This window comes from Equus quagga, chromosome 4 (assembly GCF_021613505.1).
Source record: "Equus quagga isolate Etosha38 chromosome 4, UCLA_HA_Equagga_1.0, whole genome shotgun sequence".
Taxonomy (NCBI): Eukaryota; Metazoa; Chordata; class Mammalia; order Perissodactyla; family Equidae; genus Equus; species Equus quagga.
In genome coordinates this window covers 38340414-38367520 of record NC_060270.1, presented here as the reverse complement: position 1 = coordinate 38367520, position 27107 = coordinate 38340414, and the positions used below count along the sequence as shown (strand labels likewise).

The following is a 27107-nucleotide window of genomic DNA, read 5'->3' as shown; positions in this document are numbered from 1 at the left end:
TATGACAAGGAAAGAAAAGAAAGGTCATTTCATCTGCCCAGATCTCAATAAAGAGTTACCTTAAAACCAGGTAAAAAGGAAAAGGTAAAAAAGAAAAGGAAAGTATCTGTCTGAAGCATAATTCTCAGAAGCTTGATCCCTGTATGGTAGGCAGAATAATAGCCTCCCTAAGAGGTCCACATTCCAATCTCTGGAATCCAAGAAAATCTGACAAATGGGAATTAAGGTTGCAGATGGAATTAACAATGTTAATCAGCTGATTTTGAGATGAGATTACCATGGATTATTTGGGTGGGTCTAATGTAATCACAAGAGTCCTTAAAGGTGGAAGAGAAGCAGAAGGTCAGAGTGATGTGATCGATGTGAGAAGAATGCAACCCACTGTTGCTGGCTTCAAAGATGCAAGCAGAGGCCATGAGCTAAGGAATGTGGGTGGTCTTTTTAAGCTGGAAAAGGCAAGGAATGGATCCTCTCCCAGAGCCTCCAAAACAAAGGCAGACATCATGATTTTAGCCAGGTGATACTGTTGTACTTCTGGCCCATGGAACCAGAAGATAATAAATTAGTGCTGTTCTAAGGCACCAAACTTGTGGTCATTTGTTCTGACAGTGATAGAAAACTAATACACCTGAGTCGAAATCTAGAGTACTTCACAGTGAAAACCACCTGAATATTCATCATGTCCCAGGCCCAAGGAGCTCATACAGTTAGAGGATGGTTTGTCTGGACCGCCTGGGCCTGGCCTGCTCAGGATTAACCCTGATGCTAGAGTTGAGATGGCTCAACTCGCCAGCACTACCTCTCTTGGTATTGTCCTTCAACCATTTGGATTAAGGGATGTACAGTAGATGGCTTGTTGGGCTCTTCTGGGATCTGTGTTGTAAAATGGGGTTAGATTAGACTTTTACTTAGAACCCATTTTCAAAGTAATTTTCACAGAGAAAATCTGAGTCAAGAAGGAAATTTTTAAAAATCTTTTAACATTTTAATAGTGCCATGAATCAGAAAATAAATTAGCCTTTCAGCAGTTTCCCCTGGCCCTGAGTTCCTGGTTCTTCCAAAGTGTGGGTCAGTCCCAACATTTAAGAGTCAAGAATACAACTCAAGATTCCTAAAAATGCTGAGGGGCTGCTTGGAATCTCATAGCATGGGTTTGCTGACCGATTCAGGCTACTTTCCCCAGCGTCAGATTCCCTTACCACAGATCATTTCTCTAACTTTGCCATGGCGTCTCCTACCTTTGTAATACTGCAGCTGCCTTTTGTGTGAAATGTTCCAATGCTTGCTATGGAACATACCGGACATCCAGTGACTGCTGCCAGGTCCACAGCCAACTCACAGGACTTGATCAAATCCTCCATCATGGCCAAAGCTTGTTGTAGTTCGGCTGAGAAAGCTGAATCCTTGGTCCTCTTTGGCTCATTCTGTGGAAACCAAATGCCTTGTTGGAAATCAAAGGTAAATCAAAAACCATCTACCAAGCGAAGAAGGAAAACAGGACAGAGATAAGGAGCCACGGATCAGCCAGCACGAAGTGTCTGAAAAGGTGGGAACACTGATCTGTTTCTCTGCTCTCAAAGAACGGTGGCTAAAGATATTTGCTGTTTTAAGAATATGATATATATATATATATATACACAAGCAAAATCATCAGCCACACCTTGTGTATATTGTACTAATGAAGAATAAGGTTGATAAAATCATGGACATTTTCTTTCTATCATATAAGAAGCATACTAGCTTTATTAAAGCATGAAAAAACCCAGCCCCTTTAAAGAGGCTGCTCTTTCTTTTACATCCCTATCCCCAGGGCCTACGGAAAAGTACAATCTGAGTATCATATTCCTATATTTAATGTGAAAGCCTTATTCCTATGGGTAAAATTACACTTAAAACCATCCCAGAGGAGGATATTTGTATACTCCTATACAGGCAAAGAACGGGCTGCCATGTGGAGGTTTACTAATGATTTACGTGCAAACGCCATAAGGGTTGCCACAGTGAACCTCCGCCAGCTCTGCCCTTCCTCCCGCCTCTCCTCCCCCAGCCCTCCCCGCATTCCGTCACCACTAAAGATGCCAAAGAGGTAAGCCACTGTGGTCTGCACCTCCCAAACACAAAGACTCAGCAATAAGTGGAAAAGCAATAACTACTAATTCAAGAGACCAATGTTCCAATTATTGCCACGGTGACAGTTAGGACATGATAGGGATGACCGTTTCAGCGTGAAAACCTTTTGCTTAGGGTTTTGGTATTTGATTCCCCTGCATATTTATCTATCTGGTAAATATACACAAAAAGATTTTAGTCTCTTCCTTTCTTTTTTTTTAAACACATCAATCTCTACAACAAAGAACAGATAGCTCTTTGCTGCCTCCATAAAGCCCCAGCTCTCTTTGGCCTCTACTGCATGATGGAAGCAAAGGCTTGAGTATTTTCTCAAGCTCTGCCGAAGCCCTGGGGATCAGCATCTTTGGATCAGAGATTCGAGTGACAGGACTGATGAACGGAGCAGAGCACGCTGCCTCCACCGAACAATTTGCCATGGAGTCTTACCTTCTCACTCATAATAAATATGCTCCAGGTCCTCATGAAAGACAACAGACTCGCACCTGAGTTTATTGTAACGTCATCAATAAAGGATTAAAAGTTCTCAGACCAGACATCTTCCTCTTTACCCAACACTTAAAACTCAATTTCCTTTCAGAGACTCAACTGAACCTCTTCTTTCCATTAACCCTCCTCCCGGAAACACAGCTGGCTGCTAGTTTTACACTGTGTAATGTAGGGCTCAGAAAAAGTCTTACAAACGTTATTAAACCCCTCTAACTTGGGCTAGCTCCTCTCGCTCCAGGCTATAACATTATTACCTGTGCCTTGAGTTTCTTCTAATTGTAAGGGGTCCCCACCACTCATTCTGAGCAGAGAGGACATGCAAATGACGGCTCCTTGAGACACGTCTCATGGGTTTTTTTTTTTGTTAAAACCAGAATATTCTATAGGAATATTTGCTAAACCACAAATTTCTTCCTAATCTGGTATGGCCACCTTTCCTCCAAGGGAAGCTTGGCTGTCTCTCTTAGAATTCACACATACACACACACACACATGGAGGAAAACAAGGCAAGAACGTATACAAATTAGACATACTAAAAAGTACAACGAAGAATATATAAATCATTCACAATCCTACGGTGCAGGAAAAACCATAGTAGAGATTTTATGATATTTACTTCCAGTTTTTTATGTATGCATTTTACACACTCACTTAACTTTGTCTTCCTGTTAAGACATTTTTATGAGGAGGGAGGAAAATATATTATCACTTATCCTGCTATGAATTCCCACTTTGAAAGTGCCTTTAATCTTTTGATTTTTTCCTGACTATGAATTATAGAAATTTTAGAAAATTTAAACAATAAAGATCATAAACAAGAAAAATAAAATTGCCATAATTCCTCCCAGCCATGGACAAGCACCATTAACAGTTAGTTATATAAAACAATATTTAACATCCAGTACCTTAGCCAAACCTCCATCAAGGTCACCTGGGTGTATTTCCAAATCCTCAGGGGACTCAAAATCCAGCAGACCCTGCATTAACCCAAAAGGCTTATTGAAAATCAAAACGTAGAATGTGAAATAAAACTACTATACAAACAATCTCCAGCCAACACTCAACTATGTGTAAATTTGACTGTCTGTCACCGGTAAGAGGGAAAGAATGAATGATATATTCAGCACAGAATTCTTCCCACAAACATAGAATCATATTGGACATAGTTTGTAGCCTGCCTTTTCTCACTCAATAACGTATCACAAACATTTATTTTCTCATGATGTTGTCTGTTTATCAAACACGTTTTTTGATTGTGGCAGAGTGTCGCATCCTATAGATTAATCATAATTGATTAATCTCCCCTATGTTAAACATTTAGGTTCAACAATTTTTTACTATGATAATAATAACCTTTGTGCATTTTTCCTATGGATAAATTCCTAGAAGAGGAATTGGCAATGTTAAGAGTTTTGAAGCATATTTCCAGGTCCTTTAGAGAAGAGCCGTGTTCCCACCAGTCCATTCATGAAACCTCGTTTCACCAATGTCTAGCCTACAAGAAGTACAACCATTTATCAGAAAGTTTTGCCAGTTGAAGCAACAGAGCAATCCCCTCTCACTGTGGTTTTAATTCGAATTTCTCAGATAACTAATGAGGTAGAACTTTCAAAAAAATGTTTGCTAATCACATTTATTCTTTTGTAAACTGCCGGTGTCTCCTGTTCACCTTTTTATTATTAATTTCTTTTTTTCAAATTTCTGCTTTATTAAGGTATAAGTGACATAAAAAATTGTAAGATATTTGAAGTGTACACGTGATGATTTGATATGCACATACATTGTAAAAGGATTTGTCCTCCTTTAGCTAATTAATACATCCATCACCTCACATATTTATCTTCTTTTTGTTTGGTGAGAACATTTAAGTTCTACTCTCTTAGCAAACTCCAATTATACAATACAGTGTTATCAACTATAGCCACATGTTGTACATCAGATCTTCAGGCCTTATCCACCTTATAGCTGAAAGTTTATACCCTTTTACCAACCTCTCCCTACTAATTGCTTTTTTAAATAGTAGTCTATTTAATTTTTTTTAAAGAAGAAAAGTGAATATTGCTCCTATGACATGAGTTGGATTACACAGGAAATCAGCATGACTGCCTATTCTTGAACATTCTTCTTACAATTAGCAAAACTTACAGTAAACAAATAATGCACCATTTTACAAACCATATCTTTTTTTTTTTTTTTTTTTGCTGAGGAAGATTAACCCTGAACTAACATCTGTTGCCAATCTTCCGCTTTTTGCTTGAGGAAGATTTGCCCTGAGCTAACATCTGTGCCAATATTCCTCTATTTTATGTGGGATGCTGCCACAGCATGGCTTGATGAGTGGTGCTAGGTTTGCACCTGGGATCTGAACCTGCAAACCCTGGGCCGCCAAAGTGAAACGCGCAAACTTACCCACTATATCACCAGGACAGACCCTTGTTTTTGTTTTTATTATTAATTTCTATGAGCTCATTATTAAGAATGCTGACCATTTGTGACATATATTTTGCTAATATAATATTAGCTAATATAATATAATATAATATTTTCTCAATTTTTCATGTGTCTGTTTTTAATGTATAATCTATCACTCTTGTCTCTTTCTTTTATACTTAGAAAATCTGTCCCACACCCGGATCCCACGATCCTTTCTAAGGCGTGAGGCAATCCGTCCAACATCCATGCTTTCTCTAAGAAGCTCTTGGTAGGCACTGCAGAATGAGCTCCACCCCTCAGGGTGGAGGACGCTAGAGTCCCTCCTCTCTTCACAGGCGTGCCAATGGTTTGAACTTGTTTTTCTGGCAGGCAGCAAGCTTAGCTATGGGAAAAACTGGTCTGCCTTGAGTAGCCTCCCACGGTTTCACACAGACCCCCAAGGAATCTTTTATAGTGATTTTGTCTCTTGTTTCCTCGGTGAAATGAAGCTAACAAAATTTCTAAGTATTTTTAACATGTATCACCTCATTTAATGCTCCCCAAAAGCACACCAGGAAAGTATTATTGCTACCTTCATTTCACAGGTGAGGAACACGAGGCAGACAGAGGTTGAGTAACTGGTCTGAGTTCATGCAGTCTGAAAGAGTTAAAGCCCAGATCCACACCCCGGATGTCTAACTCCCAAGTCTGGGTTTCTGTTCACTATGCCCTACAGCCCTCCGAGGATGGTACAGAACTCAGCCATTGTGTCAACACGGCTAGTATGGGAAAACTCCAGACCTTCAGTACTCGATGCACCTGGGCCAAGACTGTGAAGACCCCCACTTAGTTCCTGCTCCCTCCTCATTGGGCCCAGTGGTTGGACTTCATGACAGTAAAGATGGGGCGGTCAGAGGAATATGGGTCCCTAAGTGAATGCTGTATCGAAACATGCTCACAGATGCCACTCACGGACAGAAGCCGTGGGCCATCATCCTCATTCCCACACTTGCATGATGTCTCCATGTATAAAACAAAGGCTACAGGTCACAGGAAGCTTCCTGAGGGTGAGCACTGAGTGAGCTCTCTACGTGCATTACTCACTTGTTCCTCACAGCAATCCTGTGGACGAGATTCTGTCACCCTTGTTTTACATATGAGAAACCTGAGGCCAATGAGGTCCAGTAGCCCCACCACTGGCAGTGGCAGAGCCGGTCCCGCCAAAGCCAGGACTGCTGAGGCAAAGCTGAAAGGGCAAAATGTTGGGCAATGAACCTAACCTCCCAAGCCTCAGTTTCCTCACACTCCAGAAGCTTCCTGGCACATCTGATTGTGGGGATTAAATAAGAAATACACGTGGGAAGGTACCCAATAAACAGCAGGGGCTTGTTTTTTATTAAGAGATAGTAACCACTGGCCAAGAGCTACTTATAAAGGTTATTTCAAAATACAACTCGGAGGAGTGGCCCAAACCTTCCCCTTGGCTCCCCTGGGGAAAGCAGCCTTGACGGAGCCTCCCCTCCTGTTTGGGGTGTCTGGAGCGCTCTCCTGCAGGTGGGCTGGTGTCAGCGAGAGAAACAACCACTTAGGGGTTCAGCAGTGCAAAATTCATCCTGTTATGCTGCTCTTGAGAAAGATCCTAAGGCTAAGGGTGGAGGTAGATTTTGCAAAAGGAGAGAAGATCCCAGTTTTGCCTTCTCCGTTCTATCATTTTAATGCATGTAAAAGAGTGACTTTGGGAAAAAGCACCTCTTTTCCGAAGCTCCTTGCGTCATCTGTAAAATGGAGCAGATGATATCTTACCTGTAGATACCTTACCTGAGAGCAGAGGCTCTGGCTGCCTCCCCCGATCTTGGCTGCCACCAGTGGGGTGGCACCCCTCCTCCTCCCTTTGCTCCCAAGGACCTCTCCTCCCCTAAGCCAGGCTCCTTAGAGATTCATGCCTTGGGCTGATGTTGGACTGGCTAGGCTTCCAGGTCCCTTTCAACTCTATGATCCTTTGGTCTTACTCATCATTGAGGACAGAAAAAGCCTGAAGGATAGACCCATTTTCACCTTTGGAAGATGAAATCACCCCTCTACATGTGTAAGGAAAAGAGCACCATAGTGCAGGCATCTGATTTCCCAACACAGTAGAGCACTGTCTCATTGACTTTACCTTCAACAGCATCTGGTATTTCATAAGTCTCTGGCTCGGTCCTCTAAGATACTTAAAAAGAGGGAGATTGTGATCCAATTGGCGCTGGCAGACCTTTAAAAGCCAAATAGAAACAACACAAAACAAACAATGCAATTAAAACAAAAGTGGCATATTTAAATAGAAGAAATGAAATGGGCTCTTCATGGACAAGATGAGCAGCTGTGTTGGCCAGTTTGTAACGTTACTGAGTTGTTTAGTCCCTTGGGAATGGTGTGTGAAATGAGAGGAAGGGGAAGAGGGATGGCTTGGCTAGTATTTTCATACGCAACTAGGGAAGCAAGACTGCTCATTTTTTTTAGAAAGGAAGTTCACTAGAGGACAGCGGGGCATTTCAAATCCTTGTGAAAAGGAGGCAGCCTGTCCTCCAGTTAGGGGTGGGGTGGGGTCTATTGAGGTCAAGTTGAGTCTGAAGGGTACATGATGGTGTATTGATCTCGTTCCAGGGAGCCCAAAATGTGCCCTTTTTGAGTTAATTCCATTTTTAAAACCCATTCTAGAAGAGGACCCTGGTTTTCTCATCAGGCCTATCCCAAAGAGACCCAGGGCAGCATCGAAACTTCCAATACGTAATTTCAAAATAGGAGAGACTTTTAATCAACATAAATCCCAACGCCAAATTCCTCTGCCTCATTCATACTTTTGATTTCTTTAAAAAGTTGATGCACATAAACGTTGTCCAGGGAAAACAATTTGTTTTTCCTGAGACTTTCTAATCTCAACATTACCCCAAAGTAGGCGCAGTCCTGACATTCTTGCCAGATTGCCCTAGCTCGGGGCAGATTCTTATGATATTTGAAATATATTTGAAGATCTTCTTTCTGAGTGGGAAAAAAAATCAGAACAAATTAATTAGTAGCATTTTTTCAGGAAGTGGATAGGACAATACATTGAACAAGCCTGAGTATTTCCAATGTGTAAGGGACCGGGGATGCATGATAAATAACCTTCTGTTGGGGTGAGTGTGTGATGGGGAGGCAAAGAGCGTTATAAACAACTGTAAGTACTGAACAGAGATATGAACAGAATGCTTTGGGAGCAACTACAGGGCTCTGGGAAATAGATAAATAAATTCATGAACAGGCATCGATTTTTATCTTCACTCTTCCTCCCCTGCTCATTTATCCAGGACACCAACATCTCCCCAAAATAGTTCTGCTGGGAGGGACAGAGCTGTCAGAGAAAGTGCTGGTAGCTAATAGCCCCTCCCTTCTCTCTCCCCAATCTCTCTTTATTGTGATCATCATGGTGCCAACTCTACCAAAAAAGCTAAGAAACAACCAAGAGATAGAAACAGCCCAGAAGGAAAATATGGCCGTTTGGACAAAACAACACACATCTAAGTCATTTGGGCAACGCCCAAAGTGTCAAACTCTGCCTCAGACATCATCTTCAACCTGTCGCACAAGACTCTGAGACGGGAAAAGTTGCATGATATCTCAGAGCTGGAGATCAAGAGGGGTTCCAGATGCTGTGTGACCTATATTCTCATTGTAGTGAGGCCTTGAGAGGGGCACACATCTGCCAATATCTCAGGTAAAAAGGATCCCCCAGGCCTACGGGGTCAGCTTGCCAGCTTCAACCGCTCCATTGGGAGAACAGATCCACAGCAGCTGTGTTTGCCCCACAGCCCAGGCTGCTCTGAGGGACAAGCCCTTGTGGTCTCTTCCCTGCAGATTTCTCTGTCTCTATCCTCCTGCTCAGGCCAACTCTTGATGTCCTTCACGTGGACATGGGCTATTTTTTCCCTCACAGCTTCAACTATATCTATCCTACTTCCAAACCCACTGTTGTAGTGATTGATTTCCATTTCTGCAACCTAACAAAAACGCATTCATTATTCATTCACTCAAGAACTAACAACTGAGTGCCTCTGATGTGCCAAGCACTGTGCTAAGTACATTTGTTAAACTCATTGGCTCAGTAGCCGTGACATGGGGAACATTCCTGCTAGACTGAGGGCCAGGCTTATAAAATACTACCAATTGATTAAGGCATTTCACCCACATCTGGTCTGTCAGAGCACAAAGACGATGACCTTTAGCTCCTAAAAGAATTTAAGGTTTCACCACTTTCAACCCTCACCACCAGAAGATTCTCAGAAGCTGGAGGAAACTTTGGAGGTCTAACCTCCCACCTGGTAAAACAGCTTCAGAAGTCAGCCACCTTTTCCCAAACTCTCCCAGTGGCAGAGAAGGACCTGGTTCTCTTGGTGGATGCTGAGCTGAAACCTGCGTTCCTGAAAACTTCATCCCTTGGTCCTGTGTCTTTGAGGCCTTTGTGGGCCTTCAAGTACTAAAACACAACTACTGACCTAAATTTGCTCTTTAGTCCGAAAGTCCTTAGTGAAAGGGTGTGTACTAACCAGTAGCACATGAAAGTACCCGATTCCCCTCACTTTCTTATAGAATAAGAAAGGCTAAAAAACTGCTACCAAAAACTTATATTCACACAGGGAGACATGATTGCTTATGCATTAAGACTGTGGGCTCTGGTGGTGGATGGTCCAGCTTCAGTTCTTGGCTTCGTCAATTACAAACTACTTGGCCTGAGTCAGGTACTTAGCCTCCCTGTACTTCAGCTTTCTCATCTATAAAGTAGGCTCACAACAGCACTCAACTCGTGCGATTGTTTTGAGATTAAGTGAGATGATGTAGAGACACTTCTCAACACATGCCCAATACACACAGACTGTCTAACAAATGGTACCTATTGTCAAAGCACTTTTTACTTTGTAGAACCTTTCTGCATGCATTATTTTATCTGATCTCCACAACAATTTTATATATTGGTATTATTAAGCCTTTGTATTGAGAAGGAAAGTGAAACTCAAGGAGTTTAAGCGACTTACTCAAGGTCATGCAGACAGCAAGTGGCTCCTGTTAGATAAGAAGTTACATTTCCTGAATCCCATTCCAGGGTTCTTTCCATTATATCATGTGAAATCTCAGAGCAAATGGAGCTTGAAGGAAACTACTGACACATATTGTTCTATGGAGAGCTGGGTCTCTGGGGCCGAATCTTCCTGGACACTATAGGCTATAGAGTATGATTAAAACTCTTGGCCAGAGCAATAGTTCAAAATTCATTTCCATGATTAGCGGAATTCTGCAAATATTATTGATAAAAGGTAAACTGCTATAGTAAATAAAGGGTGATGGCCCTGCCTTATTGGCTAACAAATATAAGTTTTTGCACAGCAGTGGCCAATTTCCTCAAAGATTTAGTGCTTGTGGTTTTTTTTTTGTAAAGATTGGCACCTGAGCTAACATCTGTTGCCAATCTTCTTTTTTTTATTCTTCTCCCCAAAGCCCCCCTGTACATAGTTGTATATTCTAGTTGTGAGTGCTTCTAGTTGTGCAATGTGGGACGCCGCCTCAGCATGGCCTGATGAGCAGTGCCATGTCCACACCCAGGATCCCAACCAGAGAAACCTTGGGCCACCGAAGTGGAGCACGTGAACTTAACCACTAGGGCGCGGGGCCGGCCCCATAATTGTGGTTTTTAGTTACTCTGTTTGTCCCAGGATAATAACCTTGTCCTTGATAAGAATTTATTACCTGTATTTTATCTCCGACATCACAAATCCTATAGGATTATATGTAGAGTGTGTGCTCTGGATTAATGGTTTCTAAGGTTTCTCCCATGTAGAGGACTATAAAAAGCTTTGTAAAACCTTAGAAGAGGAATTCTTTTAAGAAAAGACATTTAGTCAGCAGTTCCCTGACCATTTCCTCATGCTTAGACAATTTTTATTTGATAATATCCATTTTTTTCCCCCACAGGAATTTGGTCCTTCTCTCATCGAACAACTTAAATAAGTCTTTGCAATAATGGCAAAAGCAATTATAAAATATTTCTAAACTTTGAAACTAGATTTCACACTGGTGGTTTGATGAGAGTAAAATTGCAAAAGAGGATAAAACACTAATAATGCTATACAAGTAATTCAAAAGGGAAATTAACCAGATTGAGTACAAAACAGTTTTCAGTGTATCTTGGATTCTGGCACTGGATGAAACACCTATGATGAGGCTGTTGGTGGAAGCCCCACACAGGGCCATGGAAAGGGCCTTCTAAGCTGGTCAAGCTCTGAGGGTGAAAGACTCTGTTTCTCCATTATGTCAAATACCTAGAAACCTGGGGATTTCTGTTGGATTGCTTTCAGAGAATCCCAACTACTGCTCTTAGACTTAGCAGCCATAATTTGGGTTGTTTAAAAATTGTTAAGTTGTTTGATTTGTTGTCTCAGGCTTGCAAAAAGAAAAGCAAGGAAGGGAATGAAAAGGACCAGTTGGGAGAGAGAGAAGAAATGGGAGAGATTTGGAAAGCAGAGGGCAGCAGGATCCTATGCATATCCTCCTACAGGGAAGAATGCACTTGTTGGGGAATGGTGTTGGGTAAAACATTTCTTTGTGCCAGATCCCCGGGAGCACCAGTGGCCCAAACACCCATTTATTGACCAAAGCAAGGGTGGAGAGGAGCGAGAAGGCAGAGGCCTGCATGGTGGGAAGGCGACGTAGTCAGAGGTGCAGCGTTGTAAGATAGGAAACTCCAAATTGGGTGCTAAACATAAGAGAAGTTGCAGATTTAAGATTTTTCTAACCATCCTCTGTGCTGTAAAAAGTAAAATGGAAGAAAACATATTTTCTGCGATTTTTAGTTTAACATCAGTTCTTTTCTTCAGAGTGTTCATACAATTTAGTGGGGAATTTAAGCCCGCTTTGTGCTTCTTGTCTTAAAACCGTTAGCTTAGTCATCCAGAGGAGGGTCATCTGCTTTGGGGGGCCTGGGGGGCCAGTCTTTCATTTCACTGGGCTTTGCAGGAAGCCGGGCTTGTTAGTTGCTCCCATCTATCAGTGTGAGCTCAGTCAAACTGGACTCATCTCACACTGGATGAAGTATTGCAAAGGACTCCAGCTTTGCATTCAAAAGGCAGATAAAAATTTTCAGACCATTGCCCTTACCACTTACACAGAAAATTAAGGGCTGGCTTTAATCACATGATTATTTTGATTTATTGGGAGCACAGACTTACTCTCTTGAGAAAGCAGCGTGCCAGAAGTTCAGGGTTTTCAATGCACTTTTCCAATTCTTTCAGAAAAGTCCTAGGGAAAGAAAAGTATAATAAGGCTTTGAATTTTTACATGTATGGCATTAAAAAAATTTTAAGTAAAATCACATAAAGTTTTAAGAAGTGCTTAGGAAAATGCTGTTTTCCAGGCTTTATCGCTCTTGACTCATCTTCAACACACGGATTTGGAAAACACAAATGTATTCTGTGATCTTACTAGGATTCTCTGAAACCACTCACAGCTGTTCTGATAATTCTAAGCACTAGTCACAGCCAGGCTGGATGCCCTGATGCTCCCTGCTACGTAATAGTAATGTTAAGAACAACCGATGCTGCTGTTGCTGCCACTACTAACATCACTGAGAGCTTCCTAGAAGCCAGGCATGACCAAAGTGCTTCGCAAACAATATCTCCTTTAATCTTCCCCCAAACCTTGGAAGACAGGGTTTCATAAATGTGAAAGCTGAGGCCCAAAGCTAAGTAACACCTCTCTAGGGAAAGTAGCAGAAATGGGATTTCCACTTGGGCTTTGTATCTGACCTATGGACAAAAGATGTGGTAGGAAACAACTGTGGTTCAATTCATCAAGTAGTTTTTCCCTTCTGTCAGTTAGATGTGTGATCTTGGGGTCATTTATAGTAAGTAAAGTGAGTAAACAAACTGTGGTCTCCTTATCTGTAAAATGAAAGGGTTGGAGGATGATTTACAAAGTCCCTTTCTCCTCTAATTCTCTAAACTCAAACCCAAGCAGCCCTGGGCCAAGAGGGCAACTTGTTTGACCAGTTAGCATTTTCTAACACCCGAGCTCCTAGCACAACCCTATGATAATAGGTATGTGGGTGTGTATCTTGGTCATCTTTGTCTTCCCAATGTTGAACACAGTGCCTGGCACAGAACAGGTGCTCAATAGATGCTGATGCATGAATAGATAAAGAAGCAAAGGAACACACAAGTGAATATAACATTAATGCCTGCTGCCTAGTGATGTCCTTTCCCTTCTTCCTCAGGGATTTTGAGGCACTTCCTCCCTTCTTCTCATCCCATTCCATCCCAACCCCATCCGCTGACTCTGGATTACTTGCTTAAGCCTGAGAATGCCTAAGCACTTAATCCCCAAATTCCATCAATCTGATTGCCATCCTTCTCATACTTTCCATTTTTCCTTATAATTTGAATTATTACATACCTGTTGTGAAATTCATAAAGTTCTCTAATATTCCCAAAGAGAAAGTCCTTGTTATTCTGAAGAACATCTGGAATCAGATGCTTCAGCCAAATAAAATCCATTGGAATGATATATCCCTGCAGCGGTGGAAGGAAGGGAGGTTTTACAGATAGGAACATATAAGAGGTGATCTGAATTAGCTACTCCAGGGACCAAAACTTTAATAAAAATAATTGGGGAATATGCCACATGTTTCCTGAAAGCCATTCCATCAAACACTTTCTTTTGATATTATTTCCTCATGTGTCCATTTTCAGGAGAAGAAGGTTTAATGGCAATGATAATAGAATGGCATTTTTATAGAAAGAAGAAATACATTATTAAATGTTTACGTTATACAAGTCAAGTCTGAAAGGAAAAAACTTACCCATCATTTTATGACCTGATGCAACTACTATTCTTTTATTATATTTCTTTCATGACTTTTTAAAAGCTTATTTTATATGGTTATAATCACAGTACATATGTAATTTATATTGTTTTTCCAAATACACTTTAGACTTTGCTTATAAATTTCTACATATATTGTTTTTAATTTAATCTTATGTTTTTTCAACGTTGCTACATATTATTCAAAATAATTATTTTCTAACAATTAAATAATATTTCATTTAGCATGTATATCAGGCTTTATTAACCATTCTCTTTTTTATTGGACATTTGGTTTTCTTCTGATATTTTATGGTAAAAAAATTCTATTATAACTTTGTACATATAGATTATGCACATCAAGATTATTCCCTTAGGAAAATAGAGAAAAAGCACATTTTCACTCATAGGCCAAAAATGCTACTTAAAGCAATGCAAAATAATTCTCCCGCATTAAATTATCAAAAACATTTAAATGGTCATATCTATTGTTGGCAAGTATATGGTGAACCTAACTGGGCATTGCTAGAATCAGTATGAATTGGCATAATTCTTTGGAAGTAATTTGGTTACATGGATCAACAGTCACAAGAATGTTCTTATTCCTACTGGCAAGACAGCTGTGATATTATAAGACCTGAAACCTTGGTGGAAATTCTAGACACATATGGCAACTGTTTTGAGTCTCTTTGTACAACAAAACTTCTCTAGTTTGAATACACGCTTATTGTCCCCCCCCCCGCCATCTACTTACATCAATTATGCTCTTAATCTCTTTTATATAAATCTCTTCAGTCTCAAGCAAGTCACGTACAATGCGCCTGAACCACAGCAGCAGATGGGAAGATGAAAGAGAGACAGACAGAAGGAGGGGAGAGCAGTTTTTTAGAATTCTTTTAGAATAATGCTCATCAATACAGTTCCCCTTGGTGGCTCACCTACTTAGGTTGTGGTCAGCTCATTCTGTTTTACTGAACACCCAAGGCCAACATCTCACTAGAGCACACTCTGATCACACAGGCATAAGAAGGCATGGCAAGGTTAGAGGACTCAAAATCCATTTGTGCAGCTAGCGAGTGACCTGTCCTCTGGTGTGCTGTAGCGTAGGGGTCAAGAGGGCAGGTGTTGGAGTCACAAATATCAGTTTTGGATCCTTGATCAGGAAGGTCTGCCTGACCCCTATACTGTACATGTAGTTTCCTGGATTTTCTCTCCAGCTTTCTGCTGTTTCACGGCTCACATCAAGTTCTTTGACCCACATGGATGTAAGCTGTTGTGTATGGGGTTAGGTGGACGCCAGTCATGCCCCCTTCCTCTGGCATCCGATGTTGCAGTGTGATGGACTTCCTCAGCCAAAAGATGTGAGCACTATCTGCTTCCCTTGAGGAAGGCAGGTGGGGGTGTGGTGGGCAGAATTCTAAGATGGCCCCCAAGATTCCTAGTAGCTGGTGTACACACACCTCCTCCCAGTTAGTCAATCAAACACTAATTTAGGTGCTGCTGCGAAGGGATTTTGCCATTCTGTTTTGTTCCAAATCAGTTGACCTTAAGATAGGTAGATTACCCAGTTGGGCCTGTCCTAACCCCATGAACTCTTTAGATCTGGGTCTAGAAGTCAGAGAGATTGTAAGCATGAGGAGGATTTAACACAAGGGAGATTCTCCTTTGCTGGCTTTAGAGATGGTGGGTGCCATGTGGCAGAAAATGCACGCAGCCTCTAGGAGCTAAGGGTGTCCCTCAGCTCATCACCAGCAAGGAAACAGGGACTTTAGTCCTACAGTTGCAAGGAACTGAATTCTGCCATAACCACATGAACTCAGGAGAGCATACCAAGCAGAGGGGGCCCACACCTTGATTTAGGCTCTGTGGGACCTGAGCAAGAAGTCAGTCACACTATGCCCAGACTCCTGGCCCAGGGAAATTGCAAGCTGAGCTGCTAAGTTTGTGGCCAATTTTTATGCAGCAATAGAAAACTAAAAGAAAGAGTGAGGCCAGGCCCCACATTCGTCTCCAGAAGACTGTTCTCTTTTTCTCAGACTGTGTGACCACACTTTCTTTTTCAGCCTTTCTTTAGGCTCCAGGTGAGTCAGTGTTTGTACAAGTGTTTATGTGTAGAATATATACATTTATGGTTCCTGTGAGCTGTTGGGGGTTATCTATTAAATGGTAGCCGATCCTAGTAAAGGATTCCTTTTCCTCTCATAAAATGGAGACGGCAAGGGAGAGATAGGACACAATATTGGAAATTCACACAAATACACGAATGGCTATTAGTCTTACAAAAAAAAGTGCTCAGTACACACCAATCCAGTGCAGGCGTAGTAAAAACAAGTAACAATTTTCAACTACAAGTATGGCAGAAATTTCAAATCTCAAAGGAAGACTGATAGATGAGGATGTGGAAACACTGTCAGACAATACTGTTGGAAGTGTAAATTTGTGCAAGACAACTTGGAAATATCTCATCAAAATTTAAAACACATGCTCCTTGACTCAGTAATTTCGCTTCTAAGAATTTTCATTGTTCGGCATTACAACAACAACACTTCAACAACAACCAGAGATAAACTGGAAATTACTTAAATGTTCATCAATAAATTATGGTACATACATATAATGAAATGCCATGCAGATTTAAAAAAGAATGAAGCCAAGTGAATCACACTGATATGACACAGTCCAGATATTTTAAGTGAATTAAAAAAAAACCAACAAGATGCAGAACAGTATGCATAGTATGACTATTTGTGTACAAACGAATGTGTATGCATACACATGTAAAATTGTATATGATTAGAAAATGTATGTAAAAAAACTAAGACATTGTTAACAGTGACTGCTTTTGGAGACTGGTACTGAAGGCTAGAAAATAGGGAAAGAAGGAGAATTTCTACATTTTACTCTACATCCTTTTACAGTCTTTGATTTTAAAAAGTACTTTAAACATTTACTGCTTTTATAATTTAAAAAAAATGGTTTACATGGCTTTTTTTTTTTTTGAGGAACATTAGCCCTGGGCTAACATCTGCCGCCAATCCTCCTCTTTTTTCTGAGGAAGACTGGCCCTGAGCTAACATCTGTGCCCATCTTCCCCCACTTTATATGTGGGATGCCTACTGCAGCATGGCTTGCCAAGCAGTGCCATGTCCGCACCTGGGATCCGAACTGGCCAACTTAATCCGCACATGTGAACTTAACCGCTGCACCACTGGGCCAGCCCCGGTTTACATGACATTGTAAAATGAGTGTTACTGGAGGTAATGACATATGAACTCCATTTGAGAGATATAAATAAACTCTACAATTTACCTATTTTATACCTCAACAAGTACTCTTTCTTAAAATGACAATTTTTTTATCTACTTATAAATGCTTGTTATAAGGAAAGACTGATAAAGGATACCCACTGACAGAGAATACAATTTCAAGAAGTATAAAGACTACCAAAAAGTTACTTTGAGATCATACTTAGCTAACAGAGTCACTGAGTAAGAGGTTCCTTTGGTTTTTATAAATTATCCTGAAATGATGGCAGTTGCTATGTCAAGAAGGAAATATAGTCCTTGATACCAATCTGTTTCTATGAGCCATGACATCAAGTGGGACCAGAGCAACAGTTAAGCATTCATAGAAAACCAGAGTACAGCCAGCCTCTTATGCCCTCATGAAGCATTGGGCTTAATATACTTGGCAAGTCTATTTAACGATGTACTGATGATTAAATGAAGCCAGAAGGCAGAAATAACTAGGTGGTGCACAGAAATCAATCTTATTATCCAACAGCTAATGTAAGAACTTGAAGATTCTTAGGAGGTTTTAGGAATCTGAACCAAAAAAATATTCACAACTCAGAAGAAAAAAAAATTCCTTTGTCAGGTCATGTTTCAGCTTATAGCTGGAAAACAGTCTAGAGATCTCATCCAACTGCTTCATTTTACTTGTTGGAGTGCAATGCATAAAACTCCAATGATAGGAAGTCCCCTGCACATTGGTAGCCTACATTTCAGTTCAGATTTCTTTTAAAAAGTAGCCCTCACACCACTGTGGAGCCATTCTTTTTCCTTTCCTCTCCTTTGTTTTCCTTTCAAATAGCTTTATAAAATGGGAGAAAATGTATGATTCTAGTTGATGATCGCCTGCTTTATTATTCCAAAGCCTATAACTTTGTTCAATGATTTAACATCTAAAGTCATAAAGTATATATAATGTAGAGAAAGAACAGTAAATATTGGGAGTACTCAAATAAGTAATTTAAAAACCTTTAAACACCTAGAGCAATTTATGTCCTGATGGATATCTACCCGGAGATGGAGCACTAGTAATTAGGATACCAAATGGAGTTGACGATGCCAGATCAGCTTGCACTAATATACTCTACATTAGTGTACATTCTGGCACTTTGTGGCTCTCCCTCCACCCCCAACGCCCAGGAAATGGAGGCAGAATATGTTTTAAGGGACTATTTCTTCTCTGATGTCATATTTCAAGGTAGCATACAAACAGCTTTGGATATCTGGTTCCATTCTATATGACACCTCATGTTTGTTTCAGTTGACACCATAACCAAGGGGCAAGAATGGAAACAATAGGTCTTTTAAAAAAGTGATTGTAGCCCTATTTGGTAAGCAAGATCATTAAAACACATATAGGTTAGGATTTCCTGATAAGTTTCTTCTTTGTCCCTGCATCCTAATCTGTTCCCCCTTTTAATCCTTGCCCCTCATCCTCCACGACCCTCATTTCCCAGCTCTCCCATAGAAGTGCATCCTTCTGGGAACCAGCCTGTCAGAAGCATATTTTTGCTTGTTAATTGTCAACACAATTTCCATCCAGAGTTTTCATTTATTCCTGGTATTTTATCAAATTATAGACATCAGACGTATTACAGATTTTCACTTTTTAAAAATTAGTTTTCATCTATTACCCTCTTTGCCAAATTGAAATGTCTGTTTTTATCCTTCTCAAACTCTAGAGCATCTGTGGTGGGAATGCAAACTGGTGCAACCACTATGGAAAACAGTATGGCGATTCCTCAAAAAACTAAAAATAGAACTACCATATGACCCAGCTATCCCACTACTGGGTTTCTACCCAAACAATTTGAAATCAACAATCCAAAGTAACGTATGCAGCCCTATGTTCATTGCAGCACTATTCACAATAGCCAAGACATGGAAGCAACCCAAGTGCCCATTGACTGATGATTGGATAAAGAAGATATGGTATACATATACAATGGAATACTAGTCAGCTAGAAAAAAAGACAAATTCATCCCATTTGCAATAACATGGAAGGACCTAGAGGGAATTATGCTAAGAGAAATAAGCCAGTCTGAGAAAGACAAATACCAGATGATTTCACTCATACGTGGAATATAAACAAGGCTGGGACAAAGAAAACAGTTCAGTGGTTACCAGGGGAAGGGGGGTGGAGATGGCACAGGACGTGAAGGGGAGCACTTATGTGGTGACAGTTAAGAAATAATGTACAACTGAAATCTCACATTGATGTAAACTATTATGAACTCAATTAAAAAATAATCTAAAAACTCTAGAGCATCTGACATAATGGATATTTATCCTCTTAAACCTTTCTCTTCCTTTGGTTTCTCTTTATTATTCAATCTTCATTCACCACCCATCTCTCCATTTCTTCTCTATTCCTTCATTGCTTTATCTTCCTCCTCCTGTCTAATATTCCCACTCCTCAAAGGTCTGAACTCAGGTTTCTAGGTTTCCTTCCCTCTTCTTCCCTCATGCTGTTGACTTTCTAACATCTTTGTTTTGCTCCCAGACCTTTGGTCATGCTCAAGCTCATGTTGCCAATGGTCTCACATGAATGCCTCCCGGACACCTCAATCATCTCAGGTTGAAACAGAACTCATTAGAGAGAAATAGCATGTGTATCAGTGGAACTGCCATTTTTCTAGGGTCCCTAAAGCTTTAATTTCAAACTCCTCCCTGCCACTATCACTTATATTCAATCTGTCACCAAGCCTTGTCATTTCATCTCTCAACATGCCTCTTGGAGTCATTGCTTATTGTGCATTTCCAGTGCCACCAATATAGAATAAACTCTCCATTCCTCTCATCCTGAATAATTTGGTGCACTCCTAGCAGCTCACCCTTACCTCTCAGATCCCTCTCCCAACAATCTATTTTGCAGATCACATGTCTATGCTCTTCCTAAAGCTCTATTTCCATCATGCCATCATTCTACCTCTTCAAAAACTTAAAATAGCTTTCAATTGACTACAACTGCCAATGTTTTTCCCAGGATTTCAAGATTCTCCATTCATGTAATAAGAATGTACTTAGGGAGCTTGACCTAGAGGTAAATCCAGACCTACAGATTCAGAACGGGGAGTGGTGAGTAGGAGCTACAGGTGGGATCTGTAATTTTCACAAGCACCCCAGATGATTCCAATGCAGATGTTCTGCTATTCAACTAAGTAACACTGATATGACCCACTTTTTTATTTTCTATTTTTATTTTTTGCCTTTTTGTTGAGGAAGATTTGCCCTGAGCTAACATCTGTTGCCAATCTTCCTCTTATTGTATGTGAGCCACTGCCAACGAACTTAACCACTAGGCCAGTGGGGCCGGCCCATGACTCAATCCTTTTACCCACCTCCCCCACTTTAGTTAGGCCAGTGTTATCATAATTTTACACTTTCTGTCAAATTCTAATCATTCCTGAAAACTCAGTTCTAATCCTCCTTCTTTCACGAAAACTTTTCCAACGGCTTCTGATGAAATCAGTACCACATTATTGTCCTTGCTTCCCAGGCAAAAATCATTAGATCCATTTACCAAACACTTTATTGCCTCCCTAATATGAGCCAGGCACCAATATAGGCACCTGGGTTCAAGAAATGTACCATAACTCCAGGCCGTAAAGCAGTTCATAGTCTAATGGCAGAGACAAGAAAATCAATGACTCCAATGCATTGTGGTAATGTACCAGGTAGTCAAAGGAGTAGGGTGCAGAAGAGGGAATGCAATTAAGCCAAGGCTGGCAGGAGACACTGCCAATTTTGAGTTGAGTGAAGTCTAAGTCTAGTTTTAAAAAGAAAGGAACAAGGGAAAAAGGAGAGGGAAGTGTGTCCCTGGCCAAGGGGAACAGCATGAAGGAGGAACTGGAGGCAAAAGATGTATGCTCCACCAATACTTGTAAATTCTTTGGTGAGAATGGGCCAACAGTCTAGTGGGTTCATAAAACGCTAGAAGTAGATATAACCATAAAGACCATTCAGTTCATCCTTATTTTACAGATGAATAAACAGAGGCTCATAGCCATGAAGTGAAGTGCCCAAGGTCCATGGCTTTGGCCAAGCCAATATTCTTCCCAAGACATTGCCTTGTCTCTTTAGGCCCATGTTTGTGGTGCATCTAAAGTCCTGTTTGCTGATTATTAAATAAAACACAAATTCAAATGAAACTAGCATGGCATTATAAAAATACTGGGTTTCAGGAAGAAAGGTTTCCAAGTCTATTTCTATTTCCAATATACAGGGTAACCTTGAGCAAGTCACTTTCCTTCACAGAGTCTCTGTTTCTTTAGGTGTCAAAAGGCTGAATTACACAATTTTGAGTATCCCTTCTGGCTCTCATAAATCATTCTCTAAACATATTACTATTTAATAAAATGTATGACGTGGTCTTTGGTCTAATCGCACCTTGCTTTTCATTTCTCACAAGAAGCAAAGGTCATAAGACTTTCTATTTATTCACAACCTCAGTTAAATGGTTAATATGTAGCTGAAATGCCCAACAGGACAGCAAGGAAAAGGGGAATCAACGTGGGCTGGAGAGGTTTGGGAGAAGGTGAAATCTGAACTGTCCTCTCTAAGAGGTAAGGACATGGCCAGGAAGACAGGAGGTGCTCCAGGAAGAAGGAGACAGGAGCAGAGTCGAGGAGTCCTGGCTATACATGGGGCCTTGTGGGAACCAGGCAGGTGGAGCAGGGTCTGGATGGGGAGTGTGGCAGGCAGTGGGGAGCCCAGATGGAGGAGATGGTGGTCGTGCCAGCCTACAGTGTAGACTTGATGCAGGAGCCCAAGGGAAGGTGTAGGAGATTGATCTGGCCAACAGGGCGAGTAACTGTCTAGGAGACTGTTTCATCAAGCACAGAATGGGCCCTGAAGGTTCAGACTTAGGGAAACATTCTTAGCTTTACATCCTTCTTCTGTTTTGACTAGGTGTTCCATAATTACATAATAAATTCCCGGAACTATAAATGGTAACAACATGAAACACTAAAGACCTAAACAATGACCATGTTGAAGCAAATGATATTTTAAGCATTAATAAAAGGTCTGATGAAGATAAACAGCTCTCTGGCTCCCGGAAGGCTAAGAGTTGAGAGATTTGCTCAGTTGCTTCTTCTGCCATCTGTCCTCTCTTTTCCTCTTCTGTATCTCAGTTTCTATATTTTGTCTTATGTTAATTGGACTTGATCTCATCACTCTGATGTGTTTAGGGTAAACTACCTCAAATTCTCTTTGGAGGAGGATGGAGCATAAATAAATTATTATTAAAGTTTATACGGATGGATGCTCGCTCTTCAATACCACGTAATAAATAATGACAAAGTAATTTCATGCATCCTGCACTTTTTTTAAAGAGAAGTTGATTATAAACACAATCACATTAATCCCAATTCAAGTTAACAATCCTGCATTTGTACAGCATTTTAAGGATTATAAATCTTTTTTAAAAATTGTGGTAAAAGATACATAATATAAAATTTACCATTTAAACATTTTTTAAGTGTCCAATTCAGTGGTATTAAGTACATTCACGATGCTGGGCAACCATCACCAGAACTTTTCCATCATCCCAAACTGACACTGTACTCACCAACCACCAGCTCCCCGCCCCCCCCCGCCCCCCCGCCCCCACAGTCCTTGGTAACCTCTATTCCACTTTCTGGCTCTATGAATTTGCCTATTCTAGGTACCTTGATAAGTGGAGTCATACAATATTTGTCCTTTTGTGTCTGACTTATTTCATTTAGCATAATGTTTTCTAGGTTCATCCATGTTGTAGCGTGTGTCAGAATTTCATTCCTGTCTTAGGCTGACTGTTTCTCACTGTTTCTATATACCACGTTTTGTTTATCCATTCATCTATTGATGGATACTTGGGTTGCTTGCTCCTTTCGGCTATTGTGAATAATGCTGCTATGAACATTGGTGTGCAAGTCTCTGTTTGAGTCCCTGTTTTCAATTCTTTTGGGTATATACCCAGAAGCAGTATTGCTAGATTATATGGTAATTCTATTCCTAATTTTTTGAGAAACGACCATACTGTTTTACGGAGAGGCTACACCATTTTATATTCCTACCAGCAATGCAGCAGGGTTTCAATCTCTCTACACCCTCATCAACACTTATGATTTGCCTTTTTTTTTCTGGTAGCCACCTTAATGGTGTGAAGTAAAGTTGTTTTTTTAATGTGTATATTATCTTCCTTGATCCATTTAACGCTAGACAAAGAGCTCCTCCAGGGCAGATGTCCTGTCTTATTCATCCTTGTCCCCAGGCCTTACACGTAGGTAAATTCTCAATAAATGCTTATTAAATGGATGAATGATAGAATGAAGGAACAGACACCAATTCTCTGTGCAAAAGTAGACACTAATTGTTATTCTCATTTCACGGAAGAGGAAATTGGGACTTAGAGCATTAAATGACTTGATTGAGGTCAAAGTGCTGGCTAGGCGCTGCCAGCAAGAGGTCACATCTGGGCCTTCTAGCTCTAAAACTAGTGATAAGGGACCTGATGTGCCAAGGGAGAATAGCAGTGCACTGAAATAGCACCCAGTGTTCTGAGTCTGGAGCAGAGGTCCGTAAGTGACAGGGCCTGCACAGGAAGGAGACAGAGAAGCAGGTTAGAGAAGAAGGGCTGGCTCAGGCCATCATTCGTTGATGCTTAGGATTCAGGGAATCTGGCTCCAATCTCAGAGCCTTGCTGCATAGGCATATCTGCTATCCACACATAACAAAGCATCACGTGAGAGATTTCTGGAACACCCAGGAGACTGCTGGAATACTGCTGATACGAAAATCATTACTACTCCAATTCACGGGAAAGGGTAGTACTGGTACTAACTCCAACAGGAACACCCAAGTAACTTGATAATCTTCAGCAACGAGAAGAAATTGTGGGGCCAGCCCCATGGCTGGGTGGTTGAGTTCGCGCCCTCTGCTTCGGCGGCCCAGGGTTTCATTGTTTTGGATCCTGGGCGAGGACATGGCACTGCTCATCACACCACGCTGAGGTGGCTGGCGTCCCACATGCCATAAATAGAAGGACCCACAACTAGAGTATACAACTATGTACTGGGGGGCTTTGGGAAGAAGAAGAAGGGAAGAAAAAAACGAAGATTGGCAACAGATGTTAGCCCAGGTGCCAATCTTTAAAAAGGAAAAAAGAAGAAGAAGAAATTGTGAAGTAGTTAATAAGCTTCCACTGCTGCAAAAATGAAATTCTCAAAGATAAAAAACATGTATAAAATAGTCAAAGATCAAAAATGCTGAGAAGAGACCTACACTTTCTCTGCCCTGTGCACCATTTCTGCGGATCTATTTGCGCCTTTAGCTACCCAGCAGGCATCCCTTCATTCTATTAATCCTTTTCCTCCCAAGAGAGTTTGTTTGCTTATTTACTATGATAGAAACATATTGCTTTCTAGGATTCTTTAGACCTACATCTGCTGGATCAAATAAGTGTTAATACTGGGCTTTATGACTTAGACCATCAGACCAACCAAGACTGATGCATGCAATGCATATGTTTCAGATCACATGATTTATCAAGGACTTTAGAATTGACTCTTTACAAGTTCTGTTAGAAGAAAAATCTCAGTATAGCAAAACCATTTCTAACTCCTAACTAATGATTCACTTATTTTAAGTAATACTCAACATAATCCCAAGCAGGCCTATAATTGCCTCTTAGAATTGGTTTGAGTAGGATTTGAACCACATATGCTCCATAAAGCAGGCAATGAGCACTTAGCAATGATTAACTATTGAGAAACGGGAAATAGAGAATTATATTTTAGCTGTCCCTTACATACCAGCACAACCAAAATTAAGGGCAAAATTTCTAACACAAATGATTGCATCTGGGCCAGGCACGTAGCCCCCATGTCATAGTCAATAACCATTTTCTGAATATCTCCATGAGCTGCAATTTTCTTCTTTTCGTCTCTTGGTTCCATCTCTTGGATCCATCACAGGATCCAAATCGTTTTGCTCAGTTTAGGTAGCTGTGGCAAGGCTGTGCCAATTGTTTTTTGGGTTTTTTCTTTCTTTCTTTTTCTTTTTTTTTCCTCCTCTATTTTTTTTGAGGTTATGATAGTTTACAACCTTGTGAAATTTCAGTTGTACATTATTACTTGTCAGTCATATCGTAGGTTATGCCAATTGTTTTCTAAAATACAGGTATTAATCAGACAGCATTCAAGATTGTCCCTATACAAATGTCACTCAGTCACTCAATTTGGAGAAGCCTCCTGAGTAGGAGAGAAGGAGGTGGAGTTAGAGGCGGCCCCTGGGGACTTGCACAGAATGCTGTATGCCCTGGAGTGTGCAATGTGGGTCTGATTTGCAGGGTGGGAGGGGAGAAAAATGCTGAGGGACACTGTCAGGGAGTGGACCGGGACACTGTCACAGGGCTGTCTGAGCATTTGCAACATGGAGAGAAGACCTGTGGCAGCCTCACTCCCACCCCGAATCCTCTCCCCCAACACCCTCCCCCGAGTAAGGCCCACCCTGTCCACAGCACAGCTCTACTGGACCAAGGAGGGACCCAGCAAGCAGGGCCTGCCTCTCCAGGACTGTCCCTGCCCCTGAGGGCCCCTGCTGAGGGGTGGACGGGCACATAAGAGACACCCTTATGTGCTGATGTGGAAGGAGATGACCAGTTAAGGAGGGCCTCCCCTGTGCAAAGGAGAAGAGAAAGGGACAGAATGGCTTCTGGGAATGGCCTGCAGTGAGTGCCTCTCTCTGCTGTCAGTGCCCTCATCTCCCAGTTCTGCGTGTAGCAGTATGGTTGCGTCCAACTGCCAAGGTCCTGGAATGAGCGAGGATGCCGGACGGTGCCAAACCACAGGAGCAGGAGCGAGAGCGTAGGAAAGGGCTGGTGTGCCTCCAGTGTCAGCTTTGGGGCCATGCTGGCATCAAGGGAGAAGCACACTGGGGCCATTGTACTGCAGATGAGGCTTCTGGAAACGAAAGCTTGAACATTTGATGAATATGGGAAACTTTCAGCAGAAATTCAGTTTTACCAGCAGTTAATACGTATTCACTCCATGCAAGGCATTGAGGGGGGTTCTCCAAGGGAACTGGAGACGAGCAGGATGTGGTCTCCACTTTCAAGAGGTCTGAGGACTCTCAAAAGAGTAGGGGAAAAAGATCCACAGACAATTTATACAGTGACAAAATGACACCGACTGTTATTGACATGTAACACCCAGGGCTGGGTCCACTGGTGAGGACGAGGAGGATTCTGGCCTTTGGGGCATTTAAGCCCCATCCATTCACTGGTTCATAAGCGCGTATTTGGATATTCCATTTTGGACATGCTGGCTTAAGACTGATGTGACACATTTAAGTGAAGACATTCAAGTTTGGAGCTCAGAATCTAGACTACAAATATAATCAGGGTCTAAAGGCAATGGGTGAGATCACCAAGGAGCAGGTGTGGTGAGAAAAGAACACCCAAAGGAAATGCGTGGGTGGGAGGGGCTGGCAGGCAGTAAAGAGGGAGGAGGCAGCCAAGGAGCTGTGGCATTACTTTAACAGGAGATGCTGTACTCACAGAAAATGCATCTCCAGAGATGTGAAACAGCAGGTCGTTCTAGAGCGATGATGCTGGGATGCAGCATGAAAACCGCCCCTGCCACGGAGTGAGAGGAGCTTTCTGCAGCCCGTGGGCATGAGATGACGGCCGTCCACCCAGCCCGTGAGGACTGCCTGAGCCACGCTCAGCACTTCACACACGTTATTGTCACTGTATTCAGTGCTCACTGCACCCTTCCAGGCGGGAATTACTGTGGGGCGCAGAGAGGCTGGGTCACTGCCTAGATCACGTGGCCAGGAGGAGGCTGGGCCAGGATTCCACCCCATCTCTCTAGCAGCCTGGGGCTTGCATGAAGGCTCACCGGTTTCTGAATACACAGCTGTGGTGTGCCTGAATTCA

The 27107-nt window shown here is 41.6% G+C and overlaps 1 protein-coding gene across 1 annotated transcript in view; it reads right to left on the bottom strand.

The window, feature by feature from the left end:
• Positions 1-27107, bottom strand: part of MCF2L2 (MCF.2 cell line derived transforming sequence-like 2) — a 230763-nt gene that overhangs the window by 32752 nt on the left and 170904 nt on the right. Inside the window, exons 17-23 of the mRNA XM_046658154.1 lie at positions 14649-14715; positions 13487-13602; positions 12265-12334; positions 7955-8047; positions 7188-7280; positions 3523-3594; positions 1299-1424 (exon numbers count right to left, since the gene is read on the bottom strand). Of these exons, the coding sequence (XP_046514110.1) occupies positions 1299-1424; positions 3523-3594; positions 7188-7280; positions 7955-8047; positions 12265-12334; positions 13487-13602; positions 14649-14715 (637 nt within the window). The remainder of the gene's footprint in view (positions 1-1298; positions 1425-3522; positions 3595-7187; positions 7281-7954; positions 8048-12264; positions 12335-13486; positions 13603-14648; positions 14716-27107) is intronic.